The sequence below is a fragment of the Balaenoptera acutorostrata genome, chromosome 6 (genome assembly GCF_949987535.1).
Source record: "Balaenoptera acutorostrata chromosome 6, mBalAcu1.1, whole genome shotgun sequence".
Classification (NCBI taxonomy): Eukaryota; Metazoa; Chordata; class Mammalia; order Artiodactyla; family Balaenopteridae; genus Balaenoptera; species Balaenoptera acutorostrata.
This window is the reverse complement of record NC_080069.1, coordinates 32,358,418-32,385,274: the sequence shown is the minus strand read 5'-3', so window position 1 is coordinate 32,385,274 and position 26,857 is coordinate 32,358,418. Positions and strand designations below refer to the sequence as shown.

The window sequence follows — 26,857 nt, the reverse complement described above, 5'->3', positions numbered from 1 at the left end:
TCCCAAGCCATGTAGCAAACTGAAGGTGCAGGAGGAGTTCAGTACCAGTGCCCCCAGAGAAAATTCTTGTGTAGTTTTTAATTACTTCTGAAAAAGAAGAATTACAGATTCCCCATGAAAACCCGCAAAATCCTTTCCTTCACAGGTTTTAGTTAGCTTGAGCTCTGACTCACAGTTGAAAGAATGACAGACTTTGAAAAGAAGTAAAACTCTGCCAGCATCTAATGAGGGAAAAATCTTTGTCCAACTTTAAATATCGTTCAGTCAAATGGCATCAGGGGGTCACATGCTTTGTTTTGCTGGGGACAAGTTCCTGCACTCAAAGTGACTTCTCTCCTTTGGAAACATGATGTAGAGAGGCCTACAGCAAGTGGGATCCATGGTGAAATGAACCAGCAAAGAGGCATCTAACCCCTACTTCCTAGCTGTGCAGATGGCGTGGGATTTCGCACAGAATAGCTTGTGTCAGGTTTGTGAGGTTTGCTTTATTTTTCAATGAAGTGAGCCACCTTATCAGACATACGAAGCTTATTCACAAATGTGACAGATTTTTGGCAATATCTCTACTACATTATCTGGCATATTTGTACTTGCCTAATATTAAATGATATTGTTTATTTTACTCCTTTTAAAATACAGTAGTACAGTCAAGATGGTTGTATGGTATGCATGTCTCTAGAACGTGAAAAAATCCTAATGTTCACCTGTGATAACTTAAACTTCTGAACCATTTAGAAGAATTCATATTTTATATAATTAATAAGAAATGTGCATTTTCCAAGACTCGGGAAATTTATATTTTATTTATTTATTATAGGGCTACAAAAAGGATACATTGCTTAAAAGAATTTTGAAATCTTAGAAAATATGTCACTTAATTGGTGCTTGAAATATATATTACCTCATATCGCTTGGGAATTGGCATTTTAACATCTGTTAAAGAAAGTATATCTTTAATCAGCATTTCTATTATAATAATAATAGAGGTCTCACTGTCTGCCTAATACTTTCCAAATTTTGCACTCAGTTGAGACTACATATTTCTCATTGGTCATAAATTCTGTTGCCCTTTACATGGTAAAAACTGGATAATGTACAGATGTCAAGTATTATGTCTGGTTAAGTCTCTCAGGTCACTCTGTGGGGTAACAGTGTCATGGTCCTTTCTCTCAAAAGAGAGGAGTGAGCTGATGTGAGGGCCCTGTGTATTTTCTTTAATTAAGAAAAACAAATATTCAGGCTGTAAAATATTTTACAAAATCATAGCTATTAATTTTTTGAAATGTGCTCCCTTTGTGACATTTTCTTATGTTACTGAATCACAGAACTTGGGAAAGTAGCCACAGATGTCCTCTAATAGCCAATCAATAGTATTTACTAACTAGACTAGCTCGTTGTTTTCCTATAGATACCCACAACTACAACATCTCACATTCATGAAAATGACACTCTCTTCTTGGAAGTTTAAGCCAATATTTCTAAACTATGTGTTTGAGATAAAACTAAATTCTAGTAAGAGGCATTATAAAATAATGTAATTCCCAACAAAATATATGAGGACTTAGGAAATACTGGCATCTTTCATAGGAAAACACAGTTGCCTCATCTCATCCTGATAACAAGAAATTTGAGTGACACAGCTCTTTGGTCTAAGCATTTGTGTGTGTGTGTGTGCTTCAGCTGGTCCTCTGGATGGGATGCATTAACATTCTTTTTTTAAGATTTGTGGGCTAGAATAATTTTACATAAGGGATGCATAGGATATGCGGTTTATAAATTAGGCTCTATGGCCATTCTCATCCCTCATGGAATGGAACATGAGGGTAAACAGAACAACCGGCACAAACAGTTTCTGGAAAAACCATTACATTTCCTTGAACTTTCCCAGTAGAAGAAAAAAGGTGGGGACTTCAGGTAGGCAGCTGAGATACATTTGCCCCACAAATAAGTACATAAATTTTAGTCTATTAAAACTGGAAGGACTCCCCCAAAGCTATCTGATGAAAGGATTTGCAAAGAGTAGATCAAGAAGGACAGGCAGGTCTAGGGTCTGCTGGCCATGGCCAGGATACCACCTAAAAGATTTGTCCATAATTGAAGGAGGAACTACAACTTGGCCAAAGTGATGGGTGCTGCTCCTTCCCTCTATTTACTCCTAGATGACCCTGCCTTTCACCACCCTACACCCTAGGGCCCTCCTTCATTGTCTGTCTGGGGACTTACTGCGGACTTTAGATGAAGGAGATTAGGTGAGGAAGAAGAAGAGGAGAAGGAGGAGAGCAGGAGTGGGGAGGGAACAGGAGAAGGAGGATGATGAAGGAAAGTCATTACCAAAAAATGACTGTGGCCTCTTCTGTAGTCTGGTCACCTAATGAACAAATGGGGACCCTGAGACAGAGAGGGATTCCCCAAACCATACAGATATTCGCTTTCCACAACTGACGCAGACCAAATGCTTCCTCTGCTACATCATATAACCTGTGTGAAAGAATCCTTTTCATAGATCATCCAGATGATAAACCTAGTGTAAATTATTTCCACCACCACGAGGTTATGGCACGTATTACTGTTTTAGCAAAAAAAAAAAAAAATTCTTTTTGCCACTTAAAGTATTTAAGAGTATACTACCCTTCTTTGATAACAGTCTGTTATTTTTCATCATAACATGGCTTAAAAGGAAAAGAATAACAAGAGAAAGAAACTTCCAGGAAAAACAATGCAATGTACTGTGATCCACATCCACCTCTCTGGATAGAACTCCATCATGAAAAACATTAACTCTCTGAATCTTGAATCCACCTGCAATTCAAGGTCATCCATGCAGATTTCGAGAGTTGAAGGCAAAAGTACACAAAATCCAGTTCCTGGAAATACCATCCCTGCTTTGCCCCCATGTCCCCACACACCCCCTCACCTGAGCGGCATGGAGTTTCACTAAGAGACTTCTTGATGGGGAAGCCCGCCAGTCAGAGTGGACAAGACAGTATGCTAGAATGCAGGAAGAAAATGTTAGAACTTCCATTTGCATTCCTCCTCATCTCATTCTTTTAAAATTCCTATATCTGTATAATCTTTGTCTTGCATATAAATTACGGAACCATAGTACATGCATTTAATTTGCAAATGCATAAATCTACACACTGGATCTTCATGCTCAGAAAACTTTTTACTGAGTAGGAGAAGGATAGAAATGTTGGAGAACACTGACATGAACCAGATTCCTGGCCTTTTCTAAGGAATCAAACCAGAATCCAAAACAGCCATGGGCTCTGGGCTCTGTCAGGCAAAGCACATGTGTGTGGCCTGTCCAGGGAGAAGGAGAACCAGGAAGAAACTCTAGAATATCTGTTTCACCAAACTCTGAAACTCAGAGGGACCCCGTCAGCCCTGAGTTTCACCTTGTAGGCAGAGGGCAGGTAACACACGTAAGTGGACCATTCTCCCCCCACTTGCCTGCAAACACCATGCAGCTGTGGATTGGTAGGGACCCCAAGTCTGTAGTAAGAGCACAGATCCAGTTAGAATACAGTGCAGGAACTTCCGGACCTTCCAGCAGCATCAGAGCTGCAGGGGGAATGTGTGAGGGTGTAGAAGCAAGGGGGACCTCAGGCAGCATCTAGCAGAGATTGGTGAACAGCAGCACACACCATACCCAGGAGAATGGCTTTTCGTTAAGAATGCAGTGGTTTGCATTTACATTAGATTGTTGAAAGCATCCTGTTGCTTTCGAGGCAAAATTCTGAAGGCAGTAGTTTTATTTACTAATTTAAAAAACAGGTTTTACATATAGAAAATCCACTGGAAGGTGTTTTGGATCAGATAAACAGTTCTGAAGAAAGAAAAGAAAAATGGACTCATTAAGTCAAATTTATGGATATAGTGACTTGACTAGTAAGCAGGAGAGTAAAAATATTAGACAAAATTAAACATCAGATCAATATACCTAGGGTGCACAACCACTGATCACACTCACAAGCTGGCATATTGAGAAAGGGTCTCAGCTATTAGGCCAAGCAACTGCTGTGATCCAGCTTAAGCACAGGCAGATCGGATACACTTTCTCCCAATTCAGGGGTTTTAAGCTAAGATGAGGGGAGTTTAGTCAATAATGAAGTTTTAGTGAAAGCAGCATCTGTAGTTGTCAGCACTTGCCATTGGAAGATAATGTGTGAACAGCAAGTTGAGAAAGAGAAGTATTTCAGTTTTGATGCCAAAACCAATCACTTGAACACATTACTAGATGTAGAAAATGGACTTAAGAGTCTATACTGGTCGATCCACTGCACACTGTCTACATTACCCAGTAATCTTCAGTAGTTGTCAATATTTCACACACTCTGATCTCTAACACAGCGGGAAGGTCAGATATACTTGTCAAGGTCAAGCTGGATGTCAGTGAAGCACTCAGTGAAAGTGTGAAAATCTTGCAACTTGCTCTCAGATAGATGACCATCAAATGAAACATTTCATGATATGATATATAATAAATGATATATAATATGACATGACATGATTAATGTATCAATACACAAAGGAATGGTAAAAAATACTGATTGATATGATATGATATGACATATAATACAAAATATATGATATGATATGACATGATTGATTTATCAATACAAAAAGGAATGGTAAAAAAAATACTATACATTACAAACTTGAAAAAAGTGTTGCCTGATAATCTCTGGAGACATACTCTATTTTTAATTTCATCCCACATGGCTTCATGGGCTATCATGTCTACACTCTTTTTATTAGGGTGACATTTTTGCTTTTACTCAGTATATGGATAATTTAGCAGTGGTTAAATTCTTTTTTATTAAAACACTTTGTATTCAAATTATGAGCAGACTTTATATACAGTTTATTTGTGCATGTGGATGTCTTCTTTGTTTTATGTCATCCCACTCTGATATCATTTCACCAGTTTCCTACTGAATAGAGTTGGGGAGGTGTACTGATAAGAGATTTAAATCCTAAGCAAAGGGAATCAACGTGCCCAGGCTGAGAAAGTATTTAAGGGAAGATGGATGAACTGAAATCTTACTGGTGGTTTTCACATTTATGAATTTTTACTGTATCAAAATATAACAAGTATAAAATATGGGAGTAGGGGAGCTAAGCAAATCTTAGAAAACAAATTCAAGCTACCAATGCACTTACTCTGTTAATCTGTCCTTCATACAAACAGATGTATGGGTTTGGCTAGAAGACCTGTACTTTTCCATTGATTTCTAAAATTCTAGAATGATGCCTTCCAATTGAAGCTAAATGCTTCCCCCATGCTTCATTTGTCTTGTGAGAGGAAAAAAAAAAAAAGCAAAAACAACAACAGCCCTGATGATATCCAGAGGTAAGCCTGGACATAAATACCAAAAGGTATCACAGAATACCAATGCCAAGCAAGATTACTCTGAGATAATGATGAAGTGAGATAAAGTGAAGGCAATTCACAACTGTTTTCTAAGTACAGAAAAAGAAGTCACTGTGCCATCCCCCCAAAATACCAAACACTCCATTCTCTTGGTTAAAATGAGTGACATCTACTTTGTTTCCAGTAATGGCTTTATTTTGACTATAGTCTTCCCTCTTGTAGCTAAAATTTATTGAGATGAATTATAGAATTGCCTTGGCTTTCAGCATCCAATTTAAAGTGGCCCATCACTTTTAGACCCTCTCCCAAGTCACCCAACTAAAGCCCAAATCTTGTAGTAGCTCTTTTCTAACACCCTCTTACTGAGACACCCCAGGATTCCCCATGGTGTGTGTCTTCCCTCACTGCCATGAGTAATAAATCCAACTTGTTCTAGACTAAACTGGTTCCCAGGTATGTTCCTGGTTGTTTGGCTGGAGAACATAGACGTTGGAATGATCTCATCCTAACCAGCTAACTCTGGCACCCCGTGGAGAACACCCCCATTCTTCAGCCCTTTCACTAAACACTGCTTACTGCAGAAAGCCTTCTCTACTGCCCCAATGAGGACTGGTCCCCTGTGCTGTGTTGCCTAGACCACTTTGCACTTCTCCCCTGTGACAACCACTGCATATCTTTTTTTTTTTTTTTAACATCTTTATTGGAGTATAATTGCTTTACAATGGTGTGTTAGTTTCTGCTTTATAACAAAGTGTATCAGTTATACATATACATATGTTCCCATATCTCTTCCCTCTTGTGTCTCCCTCCCTCCCACCCTCCCTATCCCACCCCTCTATGTGGTCACAAAGCACTGAGCTGATCTCCCTGTGCTATGTGGCTGCTTCCCACTAGCTATCTATTTTACATTTGGTATTGTATATATGTCCATGACACTCTCTCACTTTGTCACAGCTTACCCTTCCCCCTCCCCATATCCTCAAGTCCATTCTCTAGTACGTCTGTGTCTTTATTCCCGTCCTGCCCCTAGGTTCTTCATGACCTTTTTTTTTTTTTTCTTAGATTCCATATATACGTGTTAGCATACGGTATTTGTTTTTCTCTTTCTGACTTACTTCACTCTGTATGACAGACTCTAGGTCCATCCACCTCACTACACTGAAAGCTCCTTGCAGGCAAGAGAGAGGAGTGAAGCATGTCTGACCACATTGCCAGTACTTACTCTAGTCCCTGATGAAAAGTGTTTATTAAAAGTTTGTTAATTAATGGACACAAGAATTAAAGTTTTCTAACTTACCTTCTGTATAAATCACAGGAGTGTAATGACATCTCTCAAGTAGCCAATATATTTTGAGAAGAATCTGTAAGAATAAAACAGCATTAAAAATTGATGTTTAATAGGGCAAAGAAAATTCCCAATTACTGAATTTATCATTTATTTTATATTTCAAATATGGATATCCTTGTAGCTTTTGAAATTTTTCATTGTAAAATTTAGGTGTTCACAGAACATGGATTAAAAAGCAAATTTACTTCGAGGTATTGTTTCTATTTTGACACAAAGTCATAAAAAAAAAACTATTGCCAAAGAAGATGTTTAAAATAATTTAAATATGTGACTTGTAACAGCTACATATATTGTAAATCTACTGTTCTAAAAATAAGGAGCAATTATCCCTTGTTTACTCTAACATTTAATATGCTGAACAGTCTGGAGAACCATTTATTTACTAACAAATATACGTAAAATAGGGTAGTGAAAAACAACTCCGTGTGCTTTTTTGACTGTTTGAAAATTATATTTGAATTATTGAAAAAACTGAAAATGTTTCACAACATTATTTGAAAGATGTGTAAGAGAGAGGATAGGAAAATATGCCTGCATATTTATTGCCTAACAATTTAAATTACAAATATGGAGAGTACAAACTTTCAGTTATAAGATGAGTAGTTCTAGAAATTTCATGTACAGCATGGTGACTATAGTTAATAATAATGTACTGTATACTTGAAGTTTTCTAGAAGAATAGATCTCAAGTGTTCTCACCACACACACAGACACACAGGCACACACGCACACAAAAGATAACTATGGGAAATAATGAATATGTAAATTAGCTTGATTATGGTATGATTTCCTGATTTCACTTTGTGAAATGATTGTGGAATCATTTTCACAATGTGTATGTAGATCAAAACATGATATTGTACAACCTAAAAATATACAATTTTTATTTGTCAATCATACTTCAATAAAGCTGGAAAAAATACACAGACGTATATATACAGATATATACATGTATACATACATATGTTTTGTGTATGTATATATGCACATACATATGTGTGCGTTTTAGCATCCTTAAATTTGCATTACCTATTCCAGTTTTTGCTGGAAAATACTATTTTTATTGCTCCACAAAACATAGCACACCAAGGTTGATCAGCAGATTTGAATCCCAAGTAACTGTCCTCTCTCTCCAGCAGTTTCTGACAGGTTTGCCTGTCCTTGGGTTTGGTGAATTCCCTCCCTGCTCTCACCTCCACTGGCAGAATCCCCAGCTTAACCCGACCCTCTAGTTACAGCCCTAATCCTCCAAAAATTTCATGAACATAAAGAAAGGTTTCTCCTCAGGAAAACACTGTATGGTTCTACTGTTGACCAACTATGGGTTTATAATATGATCAATTCATGTGATTTGTCTATAAACCTGGAAGGGCAAATTGAATAGATTTTATTTTTTCTCAGAATAAGTGAAGGTACACATCAATCTACAATTGAAAATAAAATTTCATTAAAATGTACTTAAAAAAGAACTCCTTGCCTAGCCCTAGATCCCAGAGGTTTTCTCCCAGGATTTTTTCTAAAAGTTTTATAGTATTATATTTTATATTTAATTTTGTGATCCATTTTTGAGTTAATTAGTGTGAAAGGGGTGAAGTTTGGGTTGAGTTTTTTTAGCCTGTGGACATCCGTTTTCTCCAGCATCATTTGTTAAAAAGACTAGGCTTCCTCTCTCAGAACGAAATTAGTAAAGTGAACAAAAAAATGAAACATAAAACTGAAAGTGAAGATTTTTATTCTTTGTAAAAAAGTTTTAATATCTCTCCGTTAATAAACAAATAACAATTTATGGATAGAGTTATGTTAAACAATAATTTTGCAATTGAATCATGCTCAAAATCAACCCACCAAGTTTGAGAAAAAGACCTCGTTAACTGAACCGCTATGGAGACCAGCACAACTCCCAGGTATATTGGTGAATTTGAGAGAGAACTTGATAGCACATGGCCGCAGTTTACTTGGCTGAGTGCCACCTGCATAGGCACAAATGACCCAGTTCTGAAACTCATCTGGCTCCTGAGCAAACGAAATGTAAAGGACTATGTATTAGTTTCCTGTTGATGCATAACAGATTACCACAAGCTAAGTGGCTTCAAATAACACCCATTTATTAACGTATAGTTTACAGCAGGCTGGATTCAATGGTCAGAGTATCATAAGGCTGAGAGGAAGGTGTTAGCAAGGCAGATTCCTTGTCTGGAGGCTCTAGGAAGACATCTGCCTCTAGGCTCATTCAGGTTGTTAGAGTACGGTTCCTTGCTGTTGGAAGTGCTAGGTCCCTTATTTTCTGGCTGTCACCCAGAGTCCTTTCTCAGCATCTTAAGACCACCCACATTCCTTTTCATGTGTTTTCCTCTGCCTTCAAGCCAGCAATGATCTATCAAGTCACCTTGTACATCAAATCTCTCTGACCTTCTCTTCTGCTGCCAGATGGAGCAAACTCTGTACGCAAAGTGCTTACCTCATTGGGTCCAGTCCACCTGGATAAACTCTATGTATTAAGATCAATCCATTCAGTTTTAACTACAACTGCAAATTCTCTTCACAGCAGTATCCAGATTAGTGTTTGAATGAAGAATCAGAGAACAGGAATCTTGGAAGACCAGGTTTAGAAATCTTCCTACTATAAGCCTGTAATGAGTTAAGTGCATTTAAGCCCTTCTGGGATTTCCCAGAGGGGTCTTGTAGTTGATGATGAAACATTCTAGTTAGTTACCATGTGATATTTACACATTAATCCTCTACATCTTCCTGGGACCTGCGATGTCCTCCAGCTCTTCCACATTCATCAGGTTCCATAAAGTTCTTCAAAGGCACTACCATCCTCACCTGGTGTGGCCGAAAATTCCACCAGTGGCAAAGCAGGAGATTCCTTGAGGTGCCCCTTGATGAGGGGCAGGAGAGAGGACATGGTCTTCTTTTCTGCTTTGGTTTACAAAATTTAAAGACGTATCAAAATTTCAGAGCTTTTGTTGACAGTTTTTTTGTTTTCACGTCTAACTCTTTGTCCTCTCCTCCATGGGGCTCAGGCGTCAATGAATGGACCTGGTCCAGGTGATGAATCTAACTAACAGGAACAACCAGGATTTGACCCGGACCAGACCTCCTCTAAGATGTCTAAGTTTTGGTCTCACTTTAACTCACGACCAATAACTTCACAAGGGCCCTCATTGTTGCCCAACAATTCTAACATATTCCTTTGTCTGTTCACTCTCTCATGCTCCTAAGTTATTTCATACTTCACATCTTCTCTTTCTGAAAACTTCCCAAGTCTCCTCCTCAGTGATCACCCTCAGCTGATGACTTGCTTCTGCTGACTAAAAACAATTGCACAGTGTGAGAGTTGTGAGTTAAGTTTTATCTGGGGCAAAATGAGGACTATAGCCTGGGAAACAGCGTATCAAATAGCTCTGAGAAAGTGCTCCAAAGAGGAAGTGGGGAAGGTCAGTATATATGTGATTTTGGTGAAGGGGGAGTACATGCAATCAAGCAGGTATTTTTTGCAGAAGGTTCTGCTAGTTTCGTGAAGGTTACTGCTAGTCATGAGGAGCAGACATCACCATGAAGAATTTTTTAGTGCTTTTCTAAATATGAGGAGATGCAAGAATTGGGCTCATAAAATCATCTCCTGAAAATATCTAACTGTCTAAGGACCTGTTCTGCCAGTTTCTTCCAGAGCACAGAGTGCCTCATTTCTGATCTCCACCCTGAATTCCTTTCAGGGGGTGTTGAAGGTCAGCAGATGCAGCGGCTCATAATTTAATTTTTGTAGAGGTAGATGGCAAGTGCCAATTTGTATGTGACATTTCCATAGGCCTGAGAAGACAGAAGCAATCCGAAAGCAACTTCCCTATTTTCCCCACATCTGCCCACCTACAGGCCATTGTGTCCATGCACCCTGCCTTCTCTCCTGACACAGTGGATTCACTGTCCATACCCCGTTCAGAGACCAAACCTTCCACTTTGCACCAGAATCTATCTACTCTCTCCAACAAAAAGATACAAGGCAGTATACTGCCCCAGATATTCACCAACACCACCTCATGGATAAACAATAAAAATTTTATTTAATCATTACAATCAGCATACAATGGTACCATACTTTTTGCATCTTAAAAAATAAATACATAATACCTCTTTTGACCTCCATATCCACCTCTAAATACTCCTCCATTTCTCTTCTCCAACTTACATATATACTTGAAATTTTCTTTTTTTAAATTGAGGTACAATTGACATAGAACATTATATTAGTTTCAAGTATACAACATAATGATTCAATATTTACATATATTGCAAAATGATCACCACAACAGATCTAGTTAGCATCCATCACCATACACAATAATTTTTTTCTTGTGATGAGAACTTTTTTTTTTTTAATTTATTTTCTTTTGGCTGTGCTGGGTCTTTGTTGCTGCATGTGGGCTTTCTCTAGTTGCGGCAGGCGGGGGCTTCTCATTGCGGTGGCTTCTCTTGTTGTGGAGCACGGGCTCTAGGCACGCGGGCTTCAGTAGTTGCACCATGTGGGCTCAGTGGTTGTGGCACATGGGCCCTAGAGCACGCAGGCTTCAGTAGTTGCAGCACGTGGGCTCTAGGGCACACGGGCTCAGTAGTTGTGGCTCACTGGCTTAGTTGCTCCAAGGCATCTGGGATCTTCCCGGACCAGGGATTGAACCCATGTCCCCTGCATTGACAGGTGGATTCTTAACCACTGTGCCACCAGGGAAGTCCTGATGAGAACTTTTAAGATCTACTCTCTTAGCAACTTTCAAATACGCAGTACAGTATTATTAACTGTAGTCACCATGCTGTACATTACATCCCTATGACTTAATTATTTTATAGCTGAAAATAAATTTTATTTTAAATGAATTTTATTTTATAGCAGATGCAAACTATTATATACAGGATGGATAAACAACAAGGTCCTACTGTATAGCACAGGGAACTATACCCAAGCACAGGGAACTATATCCAATCTCCTGGGATAAACCATAATGGAAAATAATATTTTTTAAAATGTCTCTATGTGTATAACTGAGTCACTTTGCTGTACAACAGAGATTGGCACAACATTGTACATCAACTAGACCACAATTAAATAAATAAATAAATAAATAAATAAATAAATAAATAGGATGGCAAAGAGTAGAAATCAGTCAGTCTCCTTCCTTTATTTTTAAAAGTAAGCATGCTGTTATGTTAAACAAAATTCAAAATTGAAATTATGTAAAGATTCCTACAGAATTCATTCTGCAGAAGAGGCTGAGGAAATAACAAGCATGGCAGCCATAGCAATACAATAAAATATGAGGCCTATGGGACCACAGAGCTCCTGCTATCATTAGCAGTTGAACAGAAGTGGAGAGTCAACATCAAATAGCAGCTACCTGGATCTGTAATAGCTAAAATAATACTCATATGATTATAAATATAAGTATCACAGGGGAGAGAAATGGGCGTGGGTTTAATAAATTGAAATTCAAGTATAATTCCAGAATGAAAACCAATTCCTTAGGACTGATTATGGCAAGATAGTTGTACTTTATATACTTTATCTTTTGGTACATTATTAGAAACTTGTGCAAACATCAGAGCACCTTATTACTTTTCCAGCACAAGAATTATTGATTATAAGAGACACCATTAATACTTTAAGAGGACTAGAAGAGGAAAAATAAATACTAGATTAAATATGCACTTTAATTTTAAAATTCATACTGACTAGTAAGTATGAAATAGTAAGTATGAAGAACATGTCTAACTACTGAAGGATCACAGCAACAGTCTCAACATACTGATTAGTAATTAGACTATTTTAGTAGCTTCAGTCAGGGTGAATACCACATTACAAAAGGCACATTAATGAACAAATGTAGCTCTAGAGGAAAACAAACAGGAGATGAGGATTCTGAAAATTTTTCCTTAGAACTCAATGGCCATGTCTAAGATTGGCTGAAAGTATAAGACCTAAAGGAGGAGTAGTAACATATGGAAGTAAGATCCAACTAGCTAAGAAAAGATAGGTGAATACCACGGACATTGGTTTTCAAAGAGGGATGTTTGTAATGAACCCAGACTCTCCTGGTCTGCCTGGAGCCCTCTCAGCAGAGCTGGGCAACACTTGCAGGATGCTATACAAAACAACATCTGTGGCACAGAAAGTTTAACTAGAGGACTGACATGTGTGTGACCAGAGGACATGCATTTAAGAGGGACTTTAAGGATATCTAGTGGGACTCCACAATTCCATGGATGAGTTAACCAAGGCCCAAGGAAGAGAATAATAATGCAGTTGATAAGTAGCTGGGCTTGGTCTAATCCAACTTTGCAAATTTAGTGATAAGGCTAAAATCCTAGAGGGTCACCACTTTTCATTCTGAGAGTCTTGCATTTCAAACTCAGAGCTGTTTTTTCTCAGGAGATGGGTTCTCAGGCAGCTGCTTCCTGAAGAACATACACTGCTAATAAAAGACTAATACACAATTAAACATTCTAGCAGTCCTCATTTATTTGGCTTACATCCTCATATTCCCCTTTAATATTTTTAGACACTATCAAGGTTTACAATCCTAATCCAGTATAAACTGTAAACACACACATATACATACACAGACAGAAAGTTTCTTTCAGAAGTTTCGTAATTTTCTACGGTCTTTATTACAAAACTGTATCCCATGAAGTGCACAGCTTGGGAAGTCAACGGCATTTCCTTTCTAAATCCCTCTTTGTTAAGTCATGCCTTTAAGTGCACTTATAGCACCAAACTCAGGGCTATTAAAGGCAAATTGATAATTTTTCACGCTGAAATCTATCTATACTTACCCACCTATTTTTACCATGGTGGTACTCTCCAAAACGTTGAAGTCACTCAAGCTGATTTTTCCCAGAAGGAACTCATTCTATTAGTAAATGTTAATGCCAAGAATATAGATAATCACAACAAAAAGAATAAAATACCTAGGAATAAACCTACCTAAGGAGGCAAAAGACCTGTACTCAGGAAACTAAGATACTGATGAAATAAATCAAAGATGACACAAACAGATGGAGAGATGTACCATGTTCTTGGACTGGAAGAAGGAATATTGTGAAAATGACTATACTACCCAAAGCAATCTACAGATTCAATGTAATCCCTATCAAATTACCAATGGCATTTTTACAGAACTAGAACAAAAAATCTTAAAATTTGTATGGAGACACAAAAGACCCCGAATAGCCAAAGCAGTCTTGAGGGAAAAAAACGGAGCTGGAAGAATCAGACTCCCTGACTTCAGACTATACTACAAAGCTACAGTCATCAAGACAATATGGTACTGGCACAAAAACAGAAATATAGATCAATGGAACAAGATAGGAAGCCCAGAGATAAACCCACGCACCTATAGTCAACTAGTCTATGACAAAGGAGGCAAGGATATACAGTGGAGAAAAGACAGCCTCTTCAATAAGTGATGTTGGGAAAACTGGACAGCTACATGTAGAAGAATGAAATTACAACACTTCCTAACACCACACACAAAAATAAACTCAAAATGGATTAAAGACCTAAATGTAAAACCAGACACTATAAAACCCTTAGAGGAAAACATAAGCAGAACACTTTTTGACATAAATCGCAGCAAGATCTTTTTTGATCCACCTCCTAGAGTTCTGAAAATAAAAACAAAAATACACAAATGGGACCTAAACACTCAAAATCAGCCAATGGATCCTTCCATGAACAAATCAGTTGGCTAGTAGAGAGCTCAGGGATAGTCACATAAAAATGCATTTTTATTAGGCCACCTAAAAAATGATGATAAAATACACAGGGGGATTCTGCAGATAGTCTATATACTTTCAAGGTAGCATATTTAAAATATATTCATTTCTCCATTTCTTTGGTACTTACTGAGTACCATCAGCAAAGCACTGCAGGAACAAAGAAGCGTGATTCTGTTTTCAGGAAGTTTAAAATCTGATGAAGGAGGGAGACGTGTAACCAAGCATCTGTTCTATGAAGCCAGTAAGAGCCTGAAAGCTAGTGCTTTTCATAATAGATGTTAAACTAATTACCTAAATGTGGATTGTGCATTTTGCTTTCTTGTCAAAGTGATGCAGTCAAAGCACCTGGTCAAGGATCAAGTTGCAATCACTTCCTGGCTCCACCACTGGTCATGAGGGCCAACCTTTCCTGTCACAGTAGCTGGATAAGAGCAGTCACAACACAGACAAAACAGTGGAAGTCAGATCTGGGGATCTTGCTGGTGGTTTGGGGAAAGAGGATCATTCACCTTTTTACTTATCCAACAAATATGTATTGAGAACCCACTGCCTTCCAGGACCATCCCTGGGCTCTGGGGATTAGGAAGTAGGAATAACAACAAAAAAGAAAGAGGAAGTCTCTGCTTTCTTGGAGCTTGAGTTGAGGGAATAAACAAATAAATACATGCTTAGTGCTTCAGGGTAATAAGGACCAAAGTCCAAATAGAGGAAAAGCATTCTCTCTACCACTGTGATTAGGAAGGTCGACCTTGGACATGGAGCTACCAAGCAGATTCCTGCCTGAGCATCAGGCTGACACTGGGAAGACAGAGCGGAAACATGAAGAGAGGCTGATCCTGATGGCACAGCCTCATCTGGATCTAACCTCGCCTGAAATGCAATGATGTGAACCAACAATTCCCCGTTGTGTTGAAGTCACTTGCCAATACACCAGTCCTTCACACTCCCATTTCTTATTACTCCACATAGAATCAAACAACCATTGAGTCCTGAAAGTGTTCTTTGTGTGCAGTGTCACGTTTTCATTCTCACTGCCATCCTCCCACTTCAGTCCCTCTTACACCTGGGAAATGGAATAACAGTGGAAGACCTCAGGGGGATGGATCCCACAGGAAGTAGTGAAGGAGGAAGGACACCTCTTTGGCTGGCCAAGTCCACGCAAGTCAACCCAGGAAGTCATTCGGCATCACCTCCATCTAAGAAAATGGAAGAAGATGCTCATGAAGGCTCTGGGCATGCTGATGCTGGGGGTTGGGAAGGAGGCCTTGGGAGGGTGGTGGGGAAGCCAGTCTCATCCCTAGGGAATTGGGATGGTGATCAAGATACAACATATGTCCTTTTCATGCTCAAATGCGCAATAGCCTGCAGGATGTATCTCCCCACTCCTGCTTCACCTTGCAGCAATATTCATGAGGAAAAGGAACTTTCCCTAGGCAAACATGCAGCCTATCTTCCAACAAATGAATCCTATCACTTAGAAGAAGAACAAGTGAAATCAGTCCACAGCGATGCAAGTCTCCCAAAGATCAGGTTGTCAGGTTTCTTAAAATAGATCAGTAGTTCATCATGACAAAAGAATAGTAAATAATTATGATCCAAAATTTATTCTTCTAAACTGGAAAATCAATATTATGTTTGTTAACCTTGTACCATAGTTCAAAATAGGTCATTTGACTTACCTCTAATAGGGAATTGACTCTGAGATCTGTCAATTCTACTGTGTTCTATGCCAGAAAAAATGTTTTTCAGAAATGTTCCTTGTCACTTTAAGAAAGCAAAGAGTAATTTGGCGTTTGCTCCCTTAAACTCTCTTATACATACCTTAACTAAACTCTAGTCAACATATCCTCTTTCAGTCCCCCAATTTTTTTAACCCCTCGCAATGACGGCATGGTTCACACCATAGAAAAGGATGTGCTCTGAAATGTCAAGGCTCACAGGTTTTCTTATCAGAACTTCCGTGAATCGAGACTTCCCTGGTGGAGTTGTGGTTAAGAGTCCGCCTGCCAATACAGGGAACACGGGTTCGATCCCTAGTCCAGGAAGATCCCACACGCCGCGGAGCAACTAAGCCCACGCACCGCAACTACTGAAGCCCTTGCGCCTAGAGCCCATGCTCCGAAACAAGAGAAGGCACCTCAATGAGAAGTCCGCGCACCACAACAAAGAGTAACCCACGCTGGTCGCAACTAGAGAAAGCCCGTAGCCTCAGTGCCGCAATGAAGACCCAACACAGCCAAAAATTAATTAATTAAAAAAAGAAAACTTCCATGAGTTAACACAACGTTGCAGAGAAGCCTAAGAATCCCAGACACACAGCAGCTAGCCAGCTTGATGACATTACACAGCCATATTTTTCTTTTTTTTTTATGTTGTATTATTATACTTTTAGTGTATAGCAATGTCCTTATTCTCAAGTTTCTAATCATCAAAGACACAGCAAACGTAAAGCTATATGACAAATCCTTAATTTTGATCATCTCCAAACATTTGAACAGATGTCTATAGAAACATATTATTGTTCTTACATCAGCCAAATCTGAGACATTAAAATACTTAACAGTTCTTAAAATATTTTCTTCCATAATAGAAGTTTATATTAAAATTACTTTCTTTGACCTGAATCAAATTACTGAATTATTTTCGCATGCTAATCAGATTCCCTTTATTATATCTACTCGCCTTTAAATCAAAATCCTACCAGCCATTCCTTAGAACTGTATTAACAGGAACCAGGACCTGGGAAGGCCTCAGAGGCAGGTGAAGTGCTGCTGGTTCTAACGGTGGCTGCACAGCAATATCCTAGAACACAAAACACCTCCGACCCGTGAAGGCAATCGTTTCAACTGGGGTTCAACTGGGTCAGGGCAGATGGCTTTGTATTTCCTGATTGCTCACATGCTCAGAAATCCAAAGTGGAGAATATCCGTTCTGCATGGTAACAAGTAAGAAATAGCTCAATCCCACGTAACTGGATTGTCACCTAATCCAATCTGTGCCTCTCTTACAGCTATTGACAGTGGTTTTTAATTCCTTCGGCAGGTCTCTCTACCCAACCAGCCTCCCTTACACACACATGGTTCATTCTGCCACTTCTCCCACCAATTCACCACTCCGAGGAAGAGTGTATTTAGCTTCACTTTAGCAAGCTCTTTGGCTGCCTGAGGATTTATAAATGTTAAAATAAAAACTAATTACAACCTTGACAACTGCAGGTGGCACCTGGTCTTATGTCTCAAGGCAGCAGGTCGCTCCTGCATCATCCAAGCAGCAATGTCACTGCTTGCTCCTAAGCTCCAGAGAAACCCTCTGTTGGGTCTCGAACACCCCAAGTAATGAGATGCTACTGAAACGAGCATGTGGGGACCCTAGGTCTACGCCACAGCGTTAAGTGGCTTCTGAGGTTATCGAAACTGCCACTGATTCCAAACAAGGTTCACCAGCCCCTTCCTCCCACAGTGGTCCAGGGAACACGTGGCATACAAATTCCTTCTCCAAGGCCAGAGATGGAACCACAGGTGATACAACTTAGGAACACATCAATTTAAATATCTGATACACCATTTACCATAGCCCTAAAATGACTCATCCGAAAGGATCATATTTGCCAGTTTAAAAAACAAACTTTTTTCAAGTTTCTCTCCATGAGTTAGCTATCACTAGCACATCCTCCATGAGTATCTTTTCCTGATGTACTACCGAGTAGAAACTTAATAAAAGCCATAGCCTAGATAAAATATATCATTTTTTCATTTGTGATTAACAGCCTTGGAGGGAGGTTTTTTTTTTTTAAACTGGTCCATTAAACGGGCATATATTTAAATAAAAATTATACAGTTTCCAACTTTAAACTACTCAAAATTTCAAGTACTTTATGTTTCAATTCTATTTCAAATCAGTACACTGAAAATACCCATTACCTGGAAACTAAGGAGAATATTTTTATTTTTTATGGCGAGCCAGACTCCCTATATTATTACTGAAAAGTAAAGTTTCTAATGAACCAGAAAGGAAATTTATTGTAAAGCAACACTCAAACTAAGCACATGTATTATCACACAAGGTTATGTGTACACCTACCAGACATGTGCAATCTCTATGTCAAAGCATTATTTTCAAAAAGTTAAAAACACAACACGTACAAATACAGAACAAATGCATGCCAAGGAATCATAAACTCATTAATGACTAATCCAGTAAAAGAGCATTTTGAGAAACTAGGAATTTACAGGCATTTAGAGAAGAACATTAGAATGAGATTGCTAGGTTACAAAAAAACTGATCAGTGTCCTACAGGGCAATACAACATTTGTAGTTACCATATGTACCTGAAAAAAAAAAAAGAAAAGAAAAGAAATCATCAATTTCAGCGTCTAAACTCCAATCAAATGGTAAATGACCAAGTCAGACATGGGTGCATTCTTCTAGGTAATTAAACAATCATGTGGGCCTATTAAACAATGTTCCTGCATAATGTCAAAAGGTCACTCTATCATACCCTCTCTTTCTTTAACTTTTTATTTTACATTGGAGTATAGTTGATTTACAATGTTGTGTTAGTTTTTACAGTATTTACAAGTTGTGTATAACTTTAACTAGCACACAGATTTTAACCTTATGCCATAGAACTCAAACTGGACAAAACAAGTATGATATTTTGAAGGAACGTATTACATATGGTTTCCTGCCTCTCAGAAATAGGTAGACATAAATAATTCAGTTTTTTAAAGTTATTCAATATGATGCAACAGAGCCTCTAGCAATCAGCACCGCAACGGGCCCCAGGTAGGCAGATTGAGTGGGGACACTTTGGAAGTTTCTCTGAAGAACTTTGTATGTTGAAGCCAAGCCTTTAAAGGCTCTGAAAAGTTAAGTGGGGAGAAGATCCAGAGGTTAATTTCCTATTTGTTTTTCAGGATTAGAATTAGAATTGCAGGTAAACCCTGGATCTAGTCATTCCAAATTGTTTGAACTCTTTTATACTTTTATAAGTATACTTTTATAATATTCAAATTCTGATTTTGATTTAAAGGGAAAAATTCAAATTCAAATTTGCTCAGTTAATTGAGATTTTTGTCAGTGAATATGTCCTTTATTTAGTACTCTTGAATGATTTGGGGGTTTTTTTCCAAATCAACTCAAAGGAGCAGACATTCTTGAGCTCCAGTCTTCTCCCCAGAACAGGCTTTCAGGCATGGGAGGGTCACTGATAATGTGTCTTTAGGGTCGTTTTGTTTGTTTGTTTGCTTAAAGAGTCTCCCCCAGTTGCATAAGCTTCAGGACCCTCACAGCTCTAGCCTTGCCTGCCACTCTGTGTTGATAGTCACATGGACTTTGTAAGTTTTTTTGGAGAAAAAAATGTTGTTGTTTTCCCGAAGTTTTCAAAAATATTCTGACCTCAGTATTTCTGGGAAGTTTATTCAAATATGATTTTTTTTTAAAAAAACGGTCCGTTTACCAGTTTGTTGAAGACTCTTTCCAACAAGTCCAAGCTCCAGTGCTGACTAAATACCTCCCTCCATAGTCTATGCTCATTTTCCCCAACATGTTTCACCGACTCACGAATGGATTCCCCACTCACCTGCTCCCGGGGCACATCTCCTGATAGGCTCCCTCCCTACACCAAGGAACATAGTACATATGGTCTCATGCCTTTCAGAAACAGGTAGACATAAGTAATTCAATCTAAATATCAACCAAAATACTGACATTTTCTTATTCAGATTATCTCTCTTCTTCCTCCCCAAAGATCTGAAAATTCATAAAGAAACAGTAGATTCACAGGGATAATCCTGATTAACTTGGGGGATTCGACTCACTCTAGAAAACCACTAAGCACACTATTGAGACAAAAAGAAGCCTGCACCAATTAAAACAGTAGCAGGATTTTAGTCCATATTACCCAAGGTGAAAACTTCTTTATGGACTGTATTGTCTTAGCACACATGGCATTACTTGAGACTGACTGTGCTCACATAGCAATAGAATATGTTGATGACACTTAGCAAATAATTACAAAGAATCTGTGCCCACTGAAATGACAGGAGTTCTGACAAACAATACCCTTGAGAAGAGACATTTGATAAACACACTATTAGACATTCACTTAAATCAGTTCTCACGATTTTATACTTCTTAGCAGTTGTAGCATTATGTTCAGTTCCTCCAGTCTGCAATTCATGTATTTTTATACCAAATTCTTAAGGTTAATCATGTTATTGGGTTAGGATAATTTATACAACAAGTGTCTCACTATTATACTGTGTTATGTTATTTTTCTTTTAAAAGAATAATATTGTGTGATAATATCTATTAGAGGACCATATTAATAAACTTTCATGAAAGATGATACAGTAACACTTTAGCACATAAGGAGCCATTGCTCCAGTGAAGAAAGGATTCAAATCTGATACAAATCTTCAAATTGAGGTGCTAATATATTTGCCTAGATCAAGCACTAGGTATTACTACATGAAGAGCACATGTTTGTCTCCCATGCTGTCCAACAAAATGGGCTTGATCTGCTCCCCCAACCAAGGGCAGAGACCTCTCATACATATGCAGGACATAACAGGGAGGAGACATTGTTGGATAAAAACAAATCCTGATTACCACTCCTAGAACAGTGATTCAAGTTGTGTGCCCCACCTGTAGTGGGCCAGAAATACATCTTTTATTCTCACAACAAGAAGGGCACTTTTGACAGGGGAAGGAAACAAAAGAAGACTTCTAGAGAAAATTACAAGTACTGAGATTTAACAAGGTGCGGATGAGTGTGTAACACTCACTAAATTGAACCCCTGGGTCTACAAATATCATCATTTACGTCAAATAATCACCATCAACAGCGGCTGAAATGTCTAACACTGGCTTCAGTCCTTTTCAGAGACTTCAGTCCTTTTTCTTTTCACTGGGGGGTAGGGTTAGGGAGGACAGCAGCTACTAGCTATAGCTGGTACTTTACTTATATGGGGAAAATAATTCAGCTGTAAATTAACTTCCAATTGTGTTGTTCCTTAGTCGGGAAAGAGTGAACATTACTCCTCAAAGTGACATGCGATCCAGGAGACAGATTTACAATACTAAATATGCAATCAAAATACTGACATTTTCTTATTCAGATTATATCTCTTCTTCCTCCCCGCCCCCCCCCCCCAAAGATCTGAAAGTTCATAAACAAATAGTAGATGCACAGGGATAATCCTAAAACAGAGAGCTACTGCCCTCTTCCACTTGCGGCTCATGGTAGGAAGTGAGCAAACCAACCACTGTCTGCACAACAACTTCTGGAAAACAGGGCTCTAACTTGGAATCTATAGTCTAACTTTCCTCTTGCATTCCATTTAAGAGGATAACTCCATTAGAGTAACACTTTCATCTTGACTAAATACAAAGAGTTCTAGAAGGCAGACCAAGTAGAGATGCACAATTTTTAAATATCAGGTCCCAGAGGATGCTGTCCATTCAACTTGTTTTATCTGCAAAAAGACAGAGAAGAAGAGAAAAAAAAAAAAAAAGGCCCATGTTTTTGGCTATTTAGAAACATTACTCTCGCCCTGTGTAGACTCCTCCTGACTTAAAATTTCCCATTAATTATAAAGATTCATGTCAAAACATGGATAATTTCTGAGATGTCAAATGTTTCAACCAAGTCCTGTATGAGAGTATGTCTTATGCCAGAACCTCACCCAGGTTGACCCCCCACCCCCACCCCGGTCTGACTAATTTACTACTGAGAACCAGTTGTAAATAGAGGAAAAATGTCACTGTATCCTTTTGGGGAGAAGATCTTTACCTTTTTAAAAATTTACATACAGTTCTCATTATTTTATCAGGGCTTAAGAATATTTCATTTTTGTTAGTTTTAAAGTCTTGTCTGAAAAGATTACTTGAGTTCTTAAAACACTTCTTAGGAATAAAAGGTTAGCGATCAAAAGACTTGAGCAAATGCTGGTGTTCGTGATTTCTTGTTGGTAGCCTAAATCCCATCCTGCTGGCAAACTCCTCTTTAGAATTTCTCAAATGATGGGACAGGACGAAAAGAACCCTCTACCTCGATTTATGTAGTAACAAATTTCAAATATGGGTTTGAAATACCTTCCTTGTATATACATCTACACATACAAACAAACACCTCCCAAATATTCGAGAGTTAAGGAAAAATCCAATTGGTCAAATTACCTAATCTAGACTATAATAAGATTCATTCACCATTACTTCTACTGCTCCAAAGGATACTGTCAAATGAGATTAGCAAGCAATTATCAAACACAGTTTGTGTACCCTCTATGAATCTTTAAGCCTGCAAAGACCTTTAAATATATACTTGACACTTGAACAACTATAGTAGCCATCTTTGCGGTGATCAAGGACTCTATAGTATCTAAAGTGTTCTTAGCCATGCAAATTTACATAGGTACTTTTAACTTACTGAACTTTTAATCAGAGTACTAAACACATCTAAATAAAACAGAGGCTGAAAAGTGAAAACTAGCATTGACATTTGAAGAGTCAGCCAGAGACCCAGACGAACTGAGCTTAGAGATATATTCAATTCAGAAAGGGCTATCTGCCTGGATATTCAGACATGGAGCACCTCAGAGCATGTGACTCTTAAAAAAGATGCTCAGTATGAAGAACATGATACCTCTGTGGATTTCAGGGAATAAAATACAAACAGAAAATAAAGAAATATCAAAATAACTGATCTTGCAATATCCTGTAATCACAACTAAGGAGACAAGAAAGGCAGCACAGCACTCTGCTTCTCTTCTAAGGGAAGGATTTTTGAAGCCATGTTTCCTTTAAGTAAGAGTGACCTCTGGTGACTTTTTAATTGCACCTCAGTGTACTATGTTAAATTATTCTACAATTCTTGTATACTAGCAAATCATTTAGTACTACATTTTTAATTTCTTAGCAAAGTGATAAATGCTTTACTGCACGACCTAAGGATTTCATGTAAATGCCCCCATTGTCATTAATTCATGGAAATTGTGCCCAAAGCTAAATTAAAATTCTGTCTGAAACACGGGGCAGTATTTTCTTAAAGGAGACTAAGGCTCATTTTCAGGAGTGGCTCATATAATATGGCATTAGATGAGCTGATACTAAATGATGACAACACAAACTTATCACAGCCTCGGGGCATATATGGATGAATGCTGGAAGGGTAACTATTTGTACAAAATGCTTTTCACTTTAGCACAAACTTCCTGGTAAGGGCGGAGTTCCCCAGCCCACCGCACCCCCAGATAAAACTGGATACCCAGCAGCAAGGTCGGTTTCTAACATGCCTACTAGCACTTTCTTGAAATGCATAATAGCTTGCCTTACTCCCTACAACCTGATTTAAAAAACATTCTTGAGGGGGATGGGGTGTGGATGTAGGACTAAGGGGGCTTTCTTCCAATCCCTCAAGGAAAGAAAAGCCCTATGATGCAGATTTCAATCTGAATAACACTTTGAAAACTTTTTCCGATTTCCAGATTAAAATGCCTTGAGGTCGGCTGAATCAATTTGGCTAGCATCTTTAGATCAGACTCGCATTGCCAGTCCAGAACTGAGAGGTTAATACATCTTCACTGAACCAACAAAATGAGAAACACAGCACATCACAATATACAAGCATGTGCACTTGCAAATGAACCTGAATGGCAGGTTATGTTTTCCCTTTAAGCAAAAGCCTTCTAATTCTGAGGGGTCTATCCTTCTCGTAATTCTGGGGACTAACCAGGTTTGCCGCCTGGGCTCTGCTGCGGAGCCTGCCCGCCGCTGCAGCGCCCGAGTTCTTGGTACCCGATTCCGCAGGGCGCCAGCTGCAAACATCTACGCTAATGCAGGACCCGGCCAGGTCGGCCAACGATTTCCTTTCTGACATAAATCCTCCAAAATGTATTCATAGTAAAAAGAAAGAAATGACATATTGGCATGCTCTTCTCTCCTCATCTCCTGCTATCCTCTCTCTCTGGTCTCTCTCCGCCTCAATATTCTCATGCTAATTTTAGGTTTTACTAGAACTTGAGCTTTCTCAATGAATATTCAAAACAACAGCACACAGACAAAATTCAGCTCACAGACAAGTCAAAACAGGCTTTGTGTATTACAGACTTGACAAGTGGAAAAACCATTGTAAACCATCCTATCCAAGCGTTGGGACTTTGCGATGGTTTTTAAATGCCTCATTTTCAGCAGCAGACCAGTGATTCCATTTGTAAAATTCAATTAGTTTTTTTCAAAAACACGAATTCTCAGTTGACAGTATAAGTTTTAAAAGATTTGCTGTACTCACAAGTATTCCCTGCTGCTAATGTACTCCAGGGCTGGGCAGACAAAAGAAAGAGCATCCTGAGACAGGCTCCCGCGGCGCAGTCCGTGTTCACAGTCGCCGGCGCTCCCCACCCCAAAACCCAAGGTGTCCAGACAGCTGCTCTGAGCCGGAGTCTGCAAGCTCCCTCCCGCTCGGGGTAGCTAGCGTCCCTCCTCCGGGCTCGGCGAACCCGCGCAGCCGGCGGGGCGGGAGCCCCAACCTGCAGCCACACCCCCACCCCCACCCCCACCCGCTGCAAGCATCTGCACTTGCAAATGAACCTGAACCCACCCACACACACACACTTCCATTGCTCTATTGTTATGTCATTGACATAACTGATGAAAACTAGTTTCCTTCATGTCCATACACACATTGATAGGATTAGGCTCATTTTCCTTGTATTGTCATTACAATATGATGTTATTCCTCAGCTGGAACTAGATTAAAATTTTGCATTTGTATTTTTCATTTCCATGTGGAAAATGAAATCTTACTTTTGCCTGTCAGTCTAAAACCACTTTGAATCGTAAATTGGTCTCCTATGGTAAACCTTTAAGACCTCTTTTTTTTTGTTGCTGTAACCTTTTCTACATGGTGGACTTTATTAGTTACATTAATTAAATAACAAATGCCCACCTTATTGAGCTGGGTATGCTTTAATCCACAGGCACAAATCAAAAGAAAGAAATGATTATACCATTAGAGTTAAAAAACAAAAAGCTTTGGTTGATTTGTTTGTAAAGAATGGTTGAAAAGGAACCTAAAGTCGTTCCTTTGTTTGAAGGCTTAAGTAATTGTACCTGCCAGGTAATTGACGAGAGGGAGGCCTCTCACTTACCACCCCCTTTTGTGTGTTTCAATTACTGGGAAGGTTAATGGTGCTGAACAGCTGAGGTATGAAGGCACCTTGCATTATCTTCCCCATCAGAAGTCCCCAGAGCCCGTTCACCTTCCCTCCTGTTTATGGGAAAAGACACAGTGTTCTCTCACAGCCCAGAGTACATGAGAACCAACTTCTCACAGCCTAGCAGATCTTTGCCAACATTTTCTGGAAAATAATTCTGCCCCTTTCAGAGCCAGCGTGCAATGTAATTTGAACTCAAATACCAACATCATTTAGAATGACTGAAATCATACCTTGATCTTGTGACTTGTATAGTCTCATTCTTCTAAATTTTAACTTTAATGATGCTTATTTATTAAGCAAGTACAGAGTATATGGGCAGAATTTTTCTTTGAATATTTTATATTGAATGAATTGAAATAATTGGGATGTTAAAGGACTAGGGAATGATAATGAACATGTATGCACTGAAGCATTTACTCTGTGCTAGGTAGGTTCTCTTCTGTATCATATCCCTTTAAGACCCCTCCTCTCTGAATATCGTCCTCCATGTTGACTCCATCAGGATTCGCTTACCTAGAAACAACAGGTAACCTGTGACCAGGGCAGATGTTCAGGGAATGGAAAGGAAATTACGGCTCCACCAAACCTCTCTTGCACAAGTACAGATGTGTTTGTATTTAGCCTGAGACAAAAACTTTGTTCCTTTTCCTTCATTATTGTTCCTAACATGCAACAAAGGCAATCGTAGGAAAGGCAGTGTGGCCCTAAATTCCCCCTCAGCTGATCTTTAAGAACTTCAGACATTTTCCAAAGAAGATTTTGATCTAGGGAAGGACATCAAGCTCCAAATTAAGGTGGACTATGTGGGAAAAAGGTCACTGGGGTAGGGTTGCCAGGTAAAATACACCATGCCCAGATAAATTTGAATTTCATATAAATATATAGTTTGGGAGACATACAATCAACAAACATAAATCTGGCAACCTAACATTGCACTGCACCGTATAGATGGCAGATGATTTTAAAAAGGAGGGTCATGGGGATATAAGAAAAGAATGTGAAACTCAGAGTTTTTTCTAGGGTAAGGGTCAACAAATTGGCATGAGGTCCAAATCTGCTTTGTTCCTGTCTAAACAATGTTTCATTGAAACACTGCCACACCCATTCATTAAGTACAGTCCAAGGCTGCTTTCACTCTGCAGT

The 26,857-nt window shown here is 38.8% G+C and overlaps 1 protein-coding gene across 21 annotated transcripts in view; it reads right to left on the bottom strand.

Moving 5' to 3' along the window:
- The window catches only part of LOC130708511 (dihydropyrimidinase-like), a 117,781-nt gene that overhangs the window by 59,374 nt on the left and 31,550 nt on the right, over positions 1 to 26,857 (bottom strand). For 17 of the 21 annotated variants that reach the window (XR_009008734.1, XR_009008735.1, XM_057549218.1 and 14 more), the window contains exons 2-3: positions 6,675 to 6,738; positions 2,915 to 2,988 (exon numbers count right to left, since the gene is read on the bottom strand). Coding sequence is in view for 19 of the 21 variants with exons in the window: in XM_057549218.1 (XP_057405201.1) it covers positions 2,915 to 2,988; positions 6,675 to 6,738 (138 nt within the window). In the remaining 2 variants the exon portion in view is untranslated. The remainder of the gene's footprint in view (positions 1 to 2,914; positions 2,989 to 6,674; positions 6,739 to 26,857) is intronic. The other 4 variants (XM_057549205.1, XM_057549222.1, XM_057549217.1 and 1 more) reach the window with 1 other exon arrangement.